The sequence below is a fragment of the Pseudophryne corroboree genome, chromosome 6 (assembly GCF_028390025.1).
Source record: "Pseudophryne corroboree isolate aPseCor3 chromosome 6, aPseCor3.hap2, whole genome shotgun sequence".
NCBI lineage: Eukaryota > Metazoa > Chordata > Amphibia > Anura > Myobatrachidae > Pseudophryne > Pseudophryne corroboree.
Window position 1 is genome coordinate 805,043,531 of NC_086449.1, and position 12,913 is coordinate 805,056,443.

At 47.4% G+C, this 12,913-nt stretch overlaps 1 protein-coding gene across 1 annotated transcript in view; it reads right to left on the minus strand.

Moving 5' to 3' along the window:
• DENND11 (DENN domain containing 11) overlaps positions 1–12,287 on the minus strand; it is a 35,034-nt gene extending 22,747 nt beyond the window's left edge. The window contains exons 1-2 of the mRNA XM_063928972.1: positions 11,965–12,287; positions 2,910–3,009 (exon numbers count right to left, since the gene is read on the minus strand). Coding sequence (XP_063785042.1) covers positions 2,910–3,009; positions 11,965–12,178 — 314 coding nt within the window. The 5' untranslated portion in view covers positions 12,179–12,287. The remainder of the gene's footprint in view (positions 1–2,909; positions 3,010–11,964) is intronic.
• Between the last annotated feature and the right edge of the window lie 626 nt (positions 12,288–12,913).

A 12,913-nucleotide genomic window follows, 5' to 3' on the forward strand; every position in this document is an offset into this window, starting at 1 on the left:
CGCTCTTAGCGATTCCATCTTGAACCTGAACCTTTTCAGGTATATGTTCAGGGATTTTAATTCAATATGGGTCTAACCGAACCGTCTGGTTTCGGGATTATAACATGGTCGAATAATAACACCCTCTTGTTGAAGGAGGGGACCCTTGACCACCACCTGTTGAAGATACAATTTACAAATTGCAGTTAACACTGGCTCCCTCTCTTGGGGGGAAGCCCGCCGGGTCCTCGGTGAGGGGGCATCTTCTCACAGTCCAGCCTGTATCCCTGCGATACAATTTCTATTGCCCAGGGATCTAACAGGGAGTGAACCCACTTGTGGCTGAACTTACGAAGGCATGTCCCCACCGGGCCTAGCTCCGCCTGTGGAGCTCCAGCGACATGCGGTGGATTTTTGTAGAGGCTGGGGAGGACTTCTGTTCCTGGGGACTAGCTGTGTTGTACAGCTTCTTTCCTCTGCCCCCGGCTCTGACAAGAAAGGACGCACCTCAGACTTTCTTGTTTCTTTATTCGAAAAGCTGCATTTAATGTCGTCGTGCTTTCCTAGGCTGTGCAGGAATATAAGGCAAAATATCAGAATTACCAGCTATAGCTGTGGAGACCAGGCCCGAGAACCTTTCTCCACACAATCCTCAGCCTTCCATATGCCTCTTAAGTCGGCATCATCTGTCCAATGTATATTCTACAGGACACGTCAAGCAGAAATCGACATAGCTTTTGTCTCTAGGACCCAGTATACTCATGTCCCTTTGGGCATGCTTTATAATTATATATCTATCACTTAAGACAGCATCTTAAAATATTTATATGCATACTAGGGTCTCAATCTCTGCTGATAAGGTACCTGTCCACGCTGCCACAGCGCTATAAACCCATGCCGACACAATCGCCGGTCTGGGTAGTATAGTAGAATGTGCACACTATCTGCAGGATCCCTGAGAATAGCTAGTGCAAACAGGACACCCAAGGGGAAGATTCTCAACACATCCTGGCCCTAGTGGGGAAAGGATACAGCCTGAGAATTCTCATGTGGGAAGCTGCAGTCTCTTGTCTGGAGATTCACGCTCTTTTTCCTCATGAGAGGAGGGAAATTTACCTCAGCATTCTTCCCCTTAACATGAGTACTCTCGTGTCAGGGACAGATGAGTCATCAGTGATATGCAAATCATCTTTTATTCCAATAATTGTATATTGAATATCTTTTAGCCCTCTTGGCTGTAACTTTGCATTATCGTAGTCGACAGTGGAGTTAAACTCCGTGTCGATACTTTGTTATTTTGGATAGTGAGCATAGAGAGACTCTGAAGGACTCTGTGACACAGGGACAGACCAGGGTAGATTTCCTTTCTGTTCCCTAACCTTTTGTGCAATAATTTTACCTCAGCACTTACACATATCCAAACAGGTGTCGGCGTTGTTGACGGAGACACCCTCCCACACACTTATCCGCTCTATCACCTCCTTAGAGGAGCCTTTTACCTCAGACATGTCGACACACGCGTACCGACACACCACACACACAGGGGATGCTCTATTTGAAGACAGTTCCCCCACCAGGCCCTTTGGAGAGACAGAGAGAGAGTATGCCAGCACACACCACAGCGCTATATAATACAGGGATGTACACTATACTGAGTGATTTTTCCCCTATAGCAGCTTATATACACAGTTTTGCGCCTAAATTTATGTGCCCCCCCTCTCTTTTTTACCCTTTGTGTACCAGGATACTGCAGGGGAGAGCCTGGGGAGCTTCCTTCCAGCTGAGCTGTGAAGAGAAAATGGCGCCGGTGTGCTGAGGAAGAAGGCCCGGCCCCCTCAGCGGCGGGCTTCTGTCCTTTTATGTACTTTAATGGCGGGGGTTAATGCACATATACAGTTTATCAGACTGTATTATGTGCTTTTCGCCAAGTAAGGTAATCTAATTGCTGCCCAGGGCGCCCCCCCCCCAGCGCCCATCAGTGACCGGAGTGTGTGGTGTGCTAAGGGAGCAATGGCGCACAGCTGCAGTGCTGTGCGCTACCTTAATGAAGACCGGAGTCTTCAGCCGCCGATTTTCAACTTCTCTTCGTTCTTCTGGCTCTGCAAGGGGGACGGCGGCGCGGCTCCGGGACCGGACGACCGAGGACTGGGCCTGTGTTCGATCCCTCTGGAGCTAATGGTGTCCAGTAGCCTTAGAAGCCCAAGCTAGCTGCAAGCAGGTAGGTTCGCTTCTCTCCCCTCAGTCCCACGTAGCAGTGAGTTTGTTGCCAGCAGATCTCACTGAAAATAAAAAACCTAACAAATACTTTCTTTTCTAGGAAGCTCAGGAGAGCCCCTAGTGTGCAACCAGCTCTGGCCGGGCACAGATACTAACTGAGGTCTGGAGGAGGGGCATAGAGGGAGGAGCCAGTGCACACCAGATATAGTACCTAATCTTTCTTTTAAGAGTGCCCAGTCTCCTGCGGAGCCCGTCTATACCCCATGGTCCTTACGGAGTACCCAGCATCCACTAGGACGTCAGAGAAAAAAGTTTGGTAGCTGTAGGTTTCATGGTAGCTATAGGTCACCATTTACACCAATGTACCAAGGTTAGGGCTAAATTCAAGTGGGCTAGAGGACCTGTCACTTGACAGGGCAGGAGAGGGGGAGGAGCAAGGCAGGAAGAAGGGAACCAAACGGACGCTCGCCACGCTTCAGGCACGGTGGCTCGTTAAGCAACTTTAACCTATCCTTGTATAGAATGTACTTGATAAATGCCGGTTAAAAGTCTATTGGTTGCTATGGGCAGGAAAGCTCAACACATCTTCCCCAGTCTTACTTAGAAAAAACAGGAATCATTTATATGCATTGCCCCCTCTTCTGCCTGGCCCAGCCGCACTGGCTACTATAGGAGACTAGTTCCAGCCTCTGTAAACTCATCCAGCCACTTACATAAAATCCGACTGGACTCTGTGCGAGCCGCTGGCCATGGATTTGAATTCCACCCCTTCCAGGTCCATGTCCTGAGGTAGACACCACTCCACGATGTTCCCTGGGGACAGACCACAAGAGGCGTTAGATATATACTGTACGTAGGACTCTATTCCTGGTGTCGGTCAGCGCATCCCACAATGTAGTGCAACTAGCGGATGTGTGCGCAGTCGGGCATTGCGCAGAATTGTACTATATACTGTGCAAGCTAAACCGGATCACACATAAGTATGTCATATCACAGCACAGTATTACAGTCATGGCACGTTGGGAGTGTAGTGTCCTACATCTGTATAGGGCAGTGGTTCTCGAACTCCGTCCACAAGGCACCGCTTATCCACGCCTGGCCGCAGGTGACTTAATTAGCGCCTCAGTCAATTTGAGCTATCGGAATATTACTACTAGTATTTCTGTGCACTTTGATTTAGACCAATATAAAAGGCCTATTTCATAAACTAGTTCAAGTTTTAAATACTCAAATCATTTTTAATGGCCTCTACAGATTCGGTACGCTTGAGATGAAGACTGTCAGTATCCCATCGGCATCCCGAGCGGTGGTATGCCGGCAGTGGGGCGAGCGCAACAAAGCCCCTCGCAGGCTCGTGGCGCTATGGTGCCCCTGTTGGGATCCTGGCGTCGGTACTGTGACGGCCGGGATCCAGACGAGCAGTATGCAGTCTTCTACAGAAGAAAGACAACATCGGTTATGTTCCTGTGTGCAATATAATTGCCTCTGTCAGCCCTCCTATCACGGTTGTGGTATGGAAGGTAGATAGTAACTAGGTCGACGGTCAACAGTAACTAGGTCGACAGGGATGCTAGGTCGACATGAGTTTTTTTTTTTTTTGGGGGGGGGGGGGTTTGTGTCGTTTTCTTAGTAGAGTTACCGGGAACCCCGATTAGTGTACCAGCTTAGCTCGCCATACTTTGGGCAAGGTTACCGTTCCCAATTGTAGTCCACGTGGATCGTTGAGTATGAAAAGGCTCAAAAAATAAAAAATAAAAATTGTGAAAAACTCATGTCGACCTTTGACCTGTCGACCTAGAACCCCTGTCGACGAATAGTGGTCGACCTAGAGACCGGATCCCCCTACCACAAAGGGTACTGGAAGGAAGAACAGTATTGCTTCCCTGATAAGGAAGATGATTACGTACAGCAGCAGTACAGTCCCAACTTCAGATAGACATCAGACATCCGTGTTAAACACGTAAGATTAATGAGCCGACGTATGTAATACTTGAACTAGTTTATGAAATAGGCCTTTTTTATTAGCCTAAATCAAAATGTACAGAAATACTGGTAATAAATATTCCTATAGTAGAAGTTGTAATTTATTTCCCGTTTTACCGTCCGTTAGGAATCATTTTGGGAATGTGTAACGGTATATATGTCATCTCTATTGTCTCTTGTTTTCTTGTTGTGCTGCATTGCAAACTCAATAAATGTCGCTTGAAAAAAAATAAAAAAGTTTCTTTATAAGGAAAAATAGAAATTTTTATTATCACCCAAGAATAAATTTATCAAAATTCTAATATTTTTGGGCTCATGCATTAATGAAAATGAATTCTTGAAAGTCCGTAATTTAGTATGAATTGTCCAAGACTATGGGGGGGGGGGTATTCAATTAGCCACGAAACCACAACAATTTTTTGTGCGACAATGGCTTTACACGGGTATGAACGCTCCCATTATCACACCTATTCAATTCCAAAATCCAGAAAAAACTTTATGCAGGACTTGCATGAATATTCTTGCTGTGAAAAGTCAGTGAAAATGGGCAAATCAACCTGACCCCCAAATAAGTCAAACATAGAATAACAGTATAGAAGTGTACTAGAGGTTATATTAAATAGATTTTAGGTACTTAAGTCAAATTATTGTTATATGCATTTTTTTTTTTTGTAAATTGAAAAAAATAAAATAAAAATGATAAAAAGCTATTTGTTTAGCAAAATAAGTGCCTATTACATTCGGTGTACATAAACATGAGTATGAGTGTATTTGGGTCATTTTAGAACACTTAAAAAAAACAACAACAACAACAACAACAACAACAACAGGAAAAAGACAACTCCTATCTGCAAGCCTAAAAACACTTGTCCCACTCACAAAAGCACCCCAATATACCTGTCCTATACATTGAACCCAAAATTCCAACACTTTGCACTTTTTCAACCCAAAAATGACATATTATTAGACAACTAAAAATAATAGTAAAAACGTCAAAGTGCCTAATTAGTCATGAGGGGGGTGTCCCAGGGGTTCTGAACCATATCCCGACATTTTACCTTAAAATAGAGATTTTCCCCAAGTTTGCACCTTCTCCGAGTAGGTGAAGTGAAATTTGTGGTAAAATTATCGCCGATAAATTATTATGGCTAACTGAATAGGGCGTTTCGGGATTTGCGGTGAAGTCACAGTTTATTGTGCAAAAACGGGTTATTGTGGCTAACTAAATACCCCCCACATGTAAAAAGGAATCTGCACATATATAGAGAAATACAGGTAGACCCTCGATTTTCCGGCACCTCTTTTAATTCGGACACATCAGGTGCCGGGGGAAGTTAAGCGGTGGCGCTTAGATAGGCTGTGGGAGGATTTAAATAGGAAGCAGGAACCTAATACCCCTTTTCCACTAGCTCTTAGAAACACGGGTAAATGCGCGGGAGGCGCACATTTACCCGTGTTTTGCCCTAGTGGAAAAAGGTTCCTCGGATCAATTGATCCGGGAATCCTACCCGGGTAGCTAGCCGGGTTGAACACGTGTTCAACCCGGCGAGCTGTCTAGTGTGAACGGGCGCCAGGTCGAGGCGACACAGCTCCCGTTCTCAGTGTATAGGGAGGGCGGGCTGGGAGACCGTGTGAACTCCCAGCGCCGCCCCTGCCGCGTCAGTAGTAGCATCACCAACCCGGCAATATGCCGGGTTGGTGAGCGCTATTCAAAAGGGGCTGTAGCACGGGATGCAGCCGTATCAGGCGACACGTGCTTTTAGTGGAAAAGGGGTATTAATTAGGCTGCAGGGGGTGGATGGGGGGAGGGAGTCGGGCTGCAGGCTTAGAGCTAGGTTGTGGAAGGCATTCTTGGTAGAATTAGGCTGCAGGGGAGGGTGGAGCGGGGTTCGGTCAGGATACCACCGATAATGGATTATCAGTGGCGTACCTGTATAAAGATTCAAAGACTTTCCTGGTGGGCAAAATTATACCCAATGGTAATTTTGGTTTATAAAGAGAACTTTAATTACACCTTGAAATACTCTTACAGGCAATCAAAATTCCATTATTTTTCTTTCATAGCCTTTTAAAGTACACTTTAAGGTTCAATTTAAACAAAAAAGGGACACGATAACTCATCTGCCTTAGGGTGATAATGCTAATTGAACCCCCTAATTTTATTGTTTTTGGCACGTATGAGGTATAGGAATGAATAATGAACTCTTGGAGTCAGGCAAGATTGAGCAAACATTTTTTACTGGAATATCCATATTGTGATTAACATTTTGACCGTTTGTCAAAGTGATCCGTGGATTAGGGACTGAATAGGAATTTTATCCCAGATACATCTCATAAAATCGGAGCATCAGGAGTAGGGAGGCCAATCCCAGGATCGGGGGGGGGATCGGCGGGATCCCGGGATTTGGGCCCAAAAATGCCGGGATTTGAATCCCGGGATTGGAGCCTCCAATCCCGGGATTCAAGGGATTACAGTGCGCATGTGCGGGAGGGTTGGAAGCGGCGCGGGAGGGCGGGACGGTGTAAGTAATAACACTTACTATCAGGCGGCAGCCAATCAGGCGCGACTGCTGCGGCAGCTTCCCTGATTGGCTGCCGGACCACCAGCTCTGGTTGGCTGGCGGCCGGCGCTTCATTTGAAATGCCGCCGTGTTCAGTGTGTCCATGGCTGCCGCGGCCGGCCGCCTAATAGTAAGTGTTATTACTTACACCCACCCTCCCTCCCTCCTGCGCCGCTACCAACCCTCCCGCGCCACTACCTACACCCTCCCTCACGCACCACTACCTACCCCCATAGGTGTGCACAGACACTGACAGGCGGGTGCCGCTCCGGACTTCTCCACGGCACGGCATTATAGTGTTCTCTCACCACACCTGTCCTGGACATAGACTGCTTACCTGGGCCGCCTGGGAGTCTCCGGAGCGGCACCCGCCTGTCAGTGTCTGCGCGCGCCTATGCCTACCCCCTCCCTACCTCCAGCACCGCTACCTACACCCTCCCTCCAGCGCTGCTCACTACATCTTTCACTGGTCCCTACTGCAATCCCGGGATTGACCGTTTTTCAATCCTGAATCCCGGGATTGAAAAAACGGCCCGGGATTGGCCTCCCTAATCAGGAGCGGCATTTACCAGCAGTTTTTCGAAACTTTTACCCCCTAGATCTCAAAAACTAAGAGAAGAAAAATGTTAACATGGGTTTGTAGCTAAGTGGTAGTATCAAGTGTACAAAGTATCATGGGTGGGTGGCAATGAGATTTTTCTGGGTGATCGGACATGGAATGACCCCTAAAATAGGTTTAATCCAATGAAGGGGACACAGCAGAAGTGCTTCATATCATAGGCAATCAGCCATAACCAGCTCAGCTAGATGATATAAATACATGGCTGAAAGAAAGAGATAAGAAAGAAAGATGAACCAATCTGCTTAGTAAAAGTTGCAGGAGGCAGCCTCCAATCCTATAAAACAAAAAAATTATTTTAAGGAGATAAACCAGAAACGTTATAGGTGCATTCACCTTTCTGCAGAGAGTTTATCATACAAGAGATCTGGTGTCCCAGAATACAGATTATTAGAAAGTAACTTCCTCAGAAAATGACATCAGTCACTGAGAAAGGAAAAAGTTGGCTGCGGCCAGGATACGGGCGTTATCACTAGAAACACAATACAGCGTGGGTTACTCACACCGCTACCCAGCACTGTGACAGGAAGACGTACAATGCAAAATTACAACACAGCTGTCACATGATTGACGCAATTCCACGTAACACTCCTAAGGTCATACATGTGCAGTACTACGGCCATGACAGAAACCAGTAGTGGAACACGCATACGCTGATCCTGTCAGTGAGAAGGGATAACGAAGAGGCTTTATATCCCTTACTCTTATATGCAAAATCAGTTATAGTCATCATTAAGAGACACACAAATGCAGTCCGTTTGCAGGGCTAATCGAGACTTCTAAGATAGGAAAGGCACTAATTTGAGAGAGAGATAGATAGATAGATAGATAGATAGATAGATAGATAGATAGATAGATAGATAGATAGATATCAAACAAATACTCTCCTCCTGCGCTATTTTATAGGTATTAGATAGAGTGAGATAAGAAACTTCTGAAGAAGGGCAGCCTGTTTCACCGAGTTCCTTGTTAGACTGAACTAGATATAGAAATGTGGAAAAAAAGAGGAAATTGGCGCCCAGGGATTAGTGGGTCGCACCTGTGTAGACATTCCCGGGTGTGACCCGGATTATGTGAATCTGAAAGGGGTATTATTTATTACCGGTTATTTATATAGCGCACACACATTCCTCAGCGCTTTAATCGATTACCGAGCGGGATCTAGGCTTCACTAAACAGGACCGTGATCCTCCTACTTCTCCGCAGACAGCTGCCAAGTTGGGGAGGGGGTGTACAAATGAATTGTGCATGATTCTGAATTCCCGCCGGATGCGTACGCTCGGCTACTGGGCGCGGAGTGTGAGCACATGCACGTTCCGTCTGCAAACCCAACTTTCATCCCAATCCGCATCAGCCACTGCATTTATTACGGTGCACTTGCTCTGTATTGCAAATTTCCACCCAAATAATCTGTTTTCATTATTATCATTATTGTAACAGAATTTATTGTAATACGTGTCCACTGTTCTATAAAGACGTCGTAGGTAGATCTCAGACAGCCAGGAAAAAATAAGAGCTCCCGAGAGAAGCGGGGGGCAGGAAGCACTGGGAGACTGCACAGCCCCCACCTCGCAGAGCCGCATCTCCGGGGACAGGTGCCAGATAGGATCACAGACAGGTAATACAAGTCACAAGACCGGTGACAATGGAGACACGTGTACAGCACGCCCAGACAGATGTGACCCTCCCTTCCCAGCAGCACAGGAGACTATTAACGAGCTAAACCAAACTTGTTAACAGCTAATAAGCCATTCACCAGAAGCACCGCAGGCTACATGCACACTGCCATTTGCAATGTGTGTTTAATGCTCTTTAAGCCACAAGCCCGGAGCGTTAAGGCACGAGGGGGCAGATGTATTAAGCAGTGATAAGTGCAAGGTGATAACGCACCAGCCAATCAGCTCCTGTCGATTTACATATTGGAGCCGATTGGCTGCTGCGTTATCACCTTGCACTTATCACTTCTCCAGGCTTAATACATCTGCCCCCTTGGTAGATGCATTTATAAAAAACGCTAGTTACCATCCCATCAAAATAACGGAGCAATATAACAGTGATGTGCGCGCCCGAACCAACACTTGAATTGCTCCATCGTGTGCCATCTAGTGGCCGCCGGTGCGCAAAACACTTGAATTTCCCCTGTAGAGGTAAGGAGCAGGGTTATCTTTTTATTATATCGGATTTAGTAAACACACCTCACTGCACTTACAAACGTGCCCGCATCAATGTAAGTATCTGTTGTCAGCTGTATCGACGCACATCAAGCGCGTAGAAACGGGAAAAGCAAGAGACGCAATGCAAGTTACGCGCCAGAAAACACAAATATGTGAGGCCTCCTTTGTACAGTGATTTTAGTTCTCACATGCGCATACCATGCATTAGACATGGTGATTACTGGTTACCAGCTTATGGATAGCCTGAAGCAAGCATGTGACGATCCAGCTGTTCCGCAGTCGCTGGAAAACAATGCTGACCACTGCAGCACGAAACATCTGGCACTGCATTATAGTGTTACCCAGGAACAGTCGTGTGTGTGTGTGTGTGTGTGTGTGTGTGTGTGTGTGTGTGTGTGTGTGTGTATTGGTCACATTGCTGGGCTGTGTACCATTCCCACGGCTAAGGGCCTCAGATTCTCCCATCAGGGGGTCTCACACCACAGAGGAATGAGGGTCACATGTAGAGGGCAAAAATGCACAGGTAAAACATGGCTCCCTCGCCTGTATTTACACACCCTGAGCCAGCCGCAAGCACCTGGGATGTACGTGGCTCCTGATCTGCATGCACAGTATATATATGCATATATTCACCCCTCTGCAGCATTATGGCCAGCCTGCAACGCAATTCCCAGGCATCCGCTATAAATATTGGTGAGGCACAGAAGACAGTCACATTGCTGGGCTGTGTACCTTTCCCACGGCTAAGAGCCTCGGATTCTCCCATCAGGGGGTCTCACACCACAGTGGAATGAGGGTCACATGTGGATGGCAAAAATGCACAAGTAGAACATGGCTCTGTCGCCTGTATTTACACACCTTGAGCCGGCTTCAAGTACCTGAGACGTATGTGGCTCCTGATCTGCATGCACAGTATATACATATTCACCCCTATGCAGCGCTGTACCCAGCATGCAACACGACTGCCCCGATGTGCACACTTGGCTTGCTACTCATCATCCTCACTCAGGCTGCCTATATGAGTACCTATCACTATGGCCCACAGGTATATGTGCAACATATTGGCCCCATTGGGTTCTGTTAGGTCCAGGTAATGGATGATAGTGGGGTAAAAAGGCATAGAAAGCTTATGTGCCCTAAACATAACCCACCGAGCATCCAGTATCTATGGAAACATAGGTGCCTCGAGCAGTGTCCATGACTGCAGCAAGGATATTAGACAACACTGGGGTCTATTCATGAAGCAGTGAAAAGAGTGGAGAAGTGAGTCAGTGGAGAGGTTGCCCATAGCAACCAACCAGCTTTCATCAAGTACATTCTATAAAATGACACATGGCAGACGATTGGTTGCTATGGGCAACTCCTCCTCTGGCTCACTTCTTCACTGCATCATGAATAGACCCCATCATCTTTTATATATTGGTGGCGGCAGTCCTCAGTGACTACACCGGCCTCAGCACCTATGGGAGTGGGGAAACGATCACAGACATCTGTATAAACCCAGGCAACACGGCCGACAGTAATCTACAAAGACATCTACCTAGGACACAGCGACAGGTCACACTAACATCACACGTCAGGAGCCTGCCTGACACACGCTCCTCCGATTACACATCACATCCTAGAATGAATGACGACTAATGATGTCCAAGGTACAGATCACACTATGAAGGCTGACTTTTAAATAAACCTATTTTATTTTTATATAAACTATGGTGAGGGTGTCACACCCGCTTGACGCCCACCCGCAGTAGCAGCCTCAATTTAACACCCAGTTCCAGAGCACCCGATACACATTTCCTGGCACATATATGTGTATTACTTGCTATATTATGAACAAGTATATCACGTCAGTGCAGCATCTTACATCATGCACAATGGAATATGCTAGCGCTATATAAATAAATATGCAACAAAAGTGCCTGCAAGCTGTAACATTCTACACAACACATCCTAGTGTCACACACACATAGGAGGCAACTTTATCCTAGACATCCGATCCTCTGTATACACTCATGTATACAACCTGCAGATCTAAGCCATTAGGTATGTAGGGCACAAATGATAGATAGATAGATAGATAGATAGATAGAACACACACATATAGTTATATAGTACTGCAGCAAGCATGCAAAATGCGGACATTTAAATACCCTATGTACTATTTGGGAACAGAGCTACCACAGGTGCAGTATTAAAGCAATATATTAGTAAGATGTATAAACCTGCTGTGGCTTATTATATGATGTATATAACAGCAGATATGACTGTTATATGATGCATATATACATTATGTAGAGAGAGACAGTATATACACACAAACAGTATATATCTGCAGATAGGATTTATATTATTACTATATGTATATACACAGCACTGGCAGGGTGCAGGATACCCGGGGTGACCCCTCACCCCCCACATGGGCACTTACCGCTCCGGGAGTCGAAGGTGACCACGAAGACAGCCACAATGTGATCATCCTCCAGCTGGGGCAGAGGGGAGAGCTCCCCCGGGGGCCTGCGGCTCCAGCCGGCCCCATACCCACGGGGCCACTTCTCTGCCTCCTCCGCCTCCGGCGCAGCGGGGCTCACCGCCGGCCCCTCGGCCCAGTCCAGCAGCGGAGCCCGGTCCGTCCGCCCGGCCATCCTGCTGCTGAGAGAGGCCGCTATCAGCCAGCAGCTGCCCGGGCGGCGGAAGCGGGGGGAGGAGCCTGAGCACCGTGAAACCGCTCTATCTCCAGCCCTGTCCGCTGGGAGAGATACACCGCTTTCACATTGACGTCACTTCCGGCTGCTGCAGCACATCTGTCTGACTCACTGTACCGGGCCTCTGCTGCCCAATGTGTCCTATACCACCTCCCCTGTGTATTCATCAGCAGGAGGTCTCCCTACACCACCTCACCTGTGTACCCATCAGCAGGTGGTCTCCCTATACCACCTCCCCTGTGTATTCATCAGCAGGAGGTCTCCCTATACTACCTCACCTGTGTACCCATCAACAGGAGGTCCCTATACCACCTCACCTGTGTACCCATCAGCAGGGGGTCTCCCTATACCACCTCACCTGTGTGCCCATCAGCAGGGGGTCCCTATACCACCTCACCTGTGTACCCATCAGCAGGAGGTCCCTATACCACCTCACCTGTGTACCCATCAGCAGGGGAGTCCCTATACCACCTCACCTGTGTACCCATCAGCAGGGGAGTCCCTATACCACCTCCCCTGTGTACCCATCAGCAGGAGGTCCCCCTATACCACCTCACCTGTGTATTCATCAGCAGGAGGACTCCCTATACCACCTCACCTGTGTGCCCATCAGCAGGGGGTCCCTATACCACCTCACCTGTGTACCCATCAGCAGGAGGACTCACTATACCACCT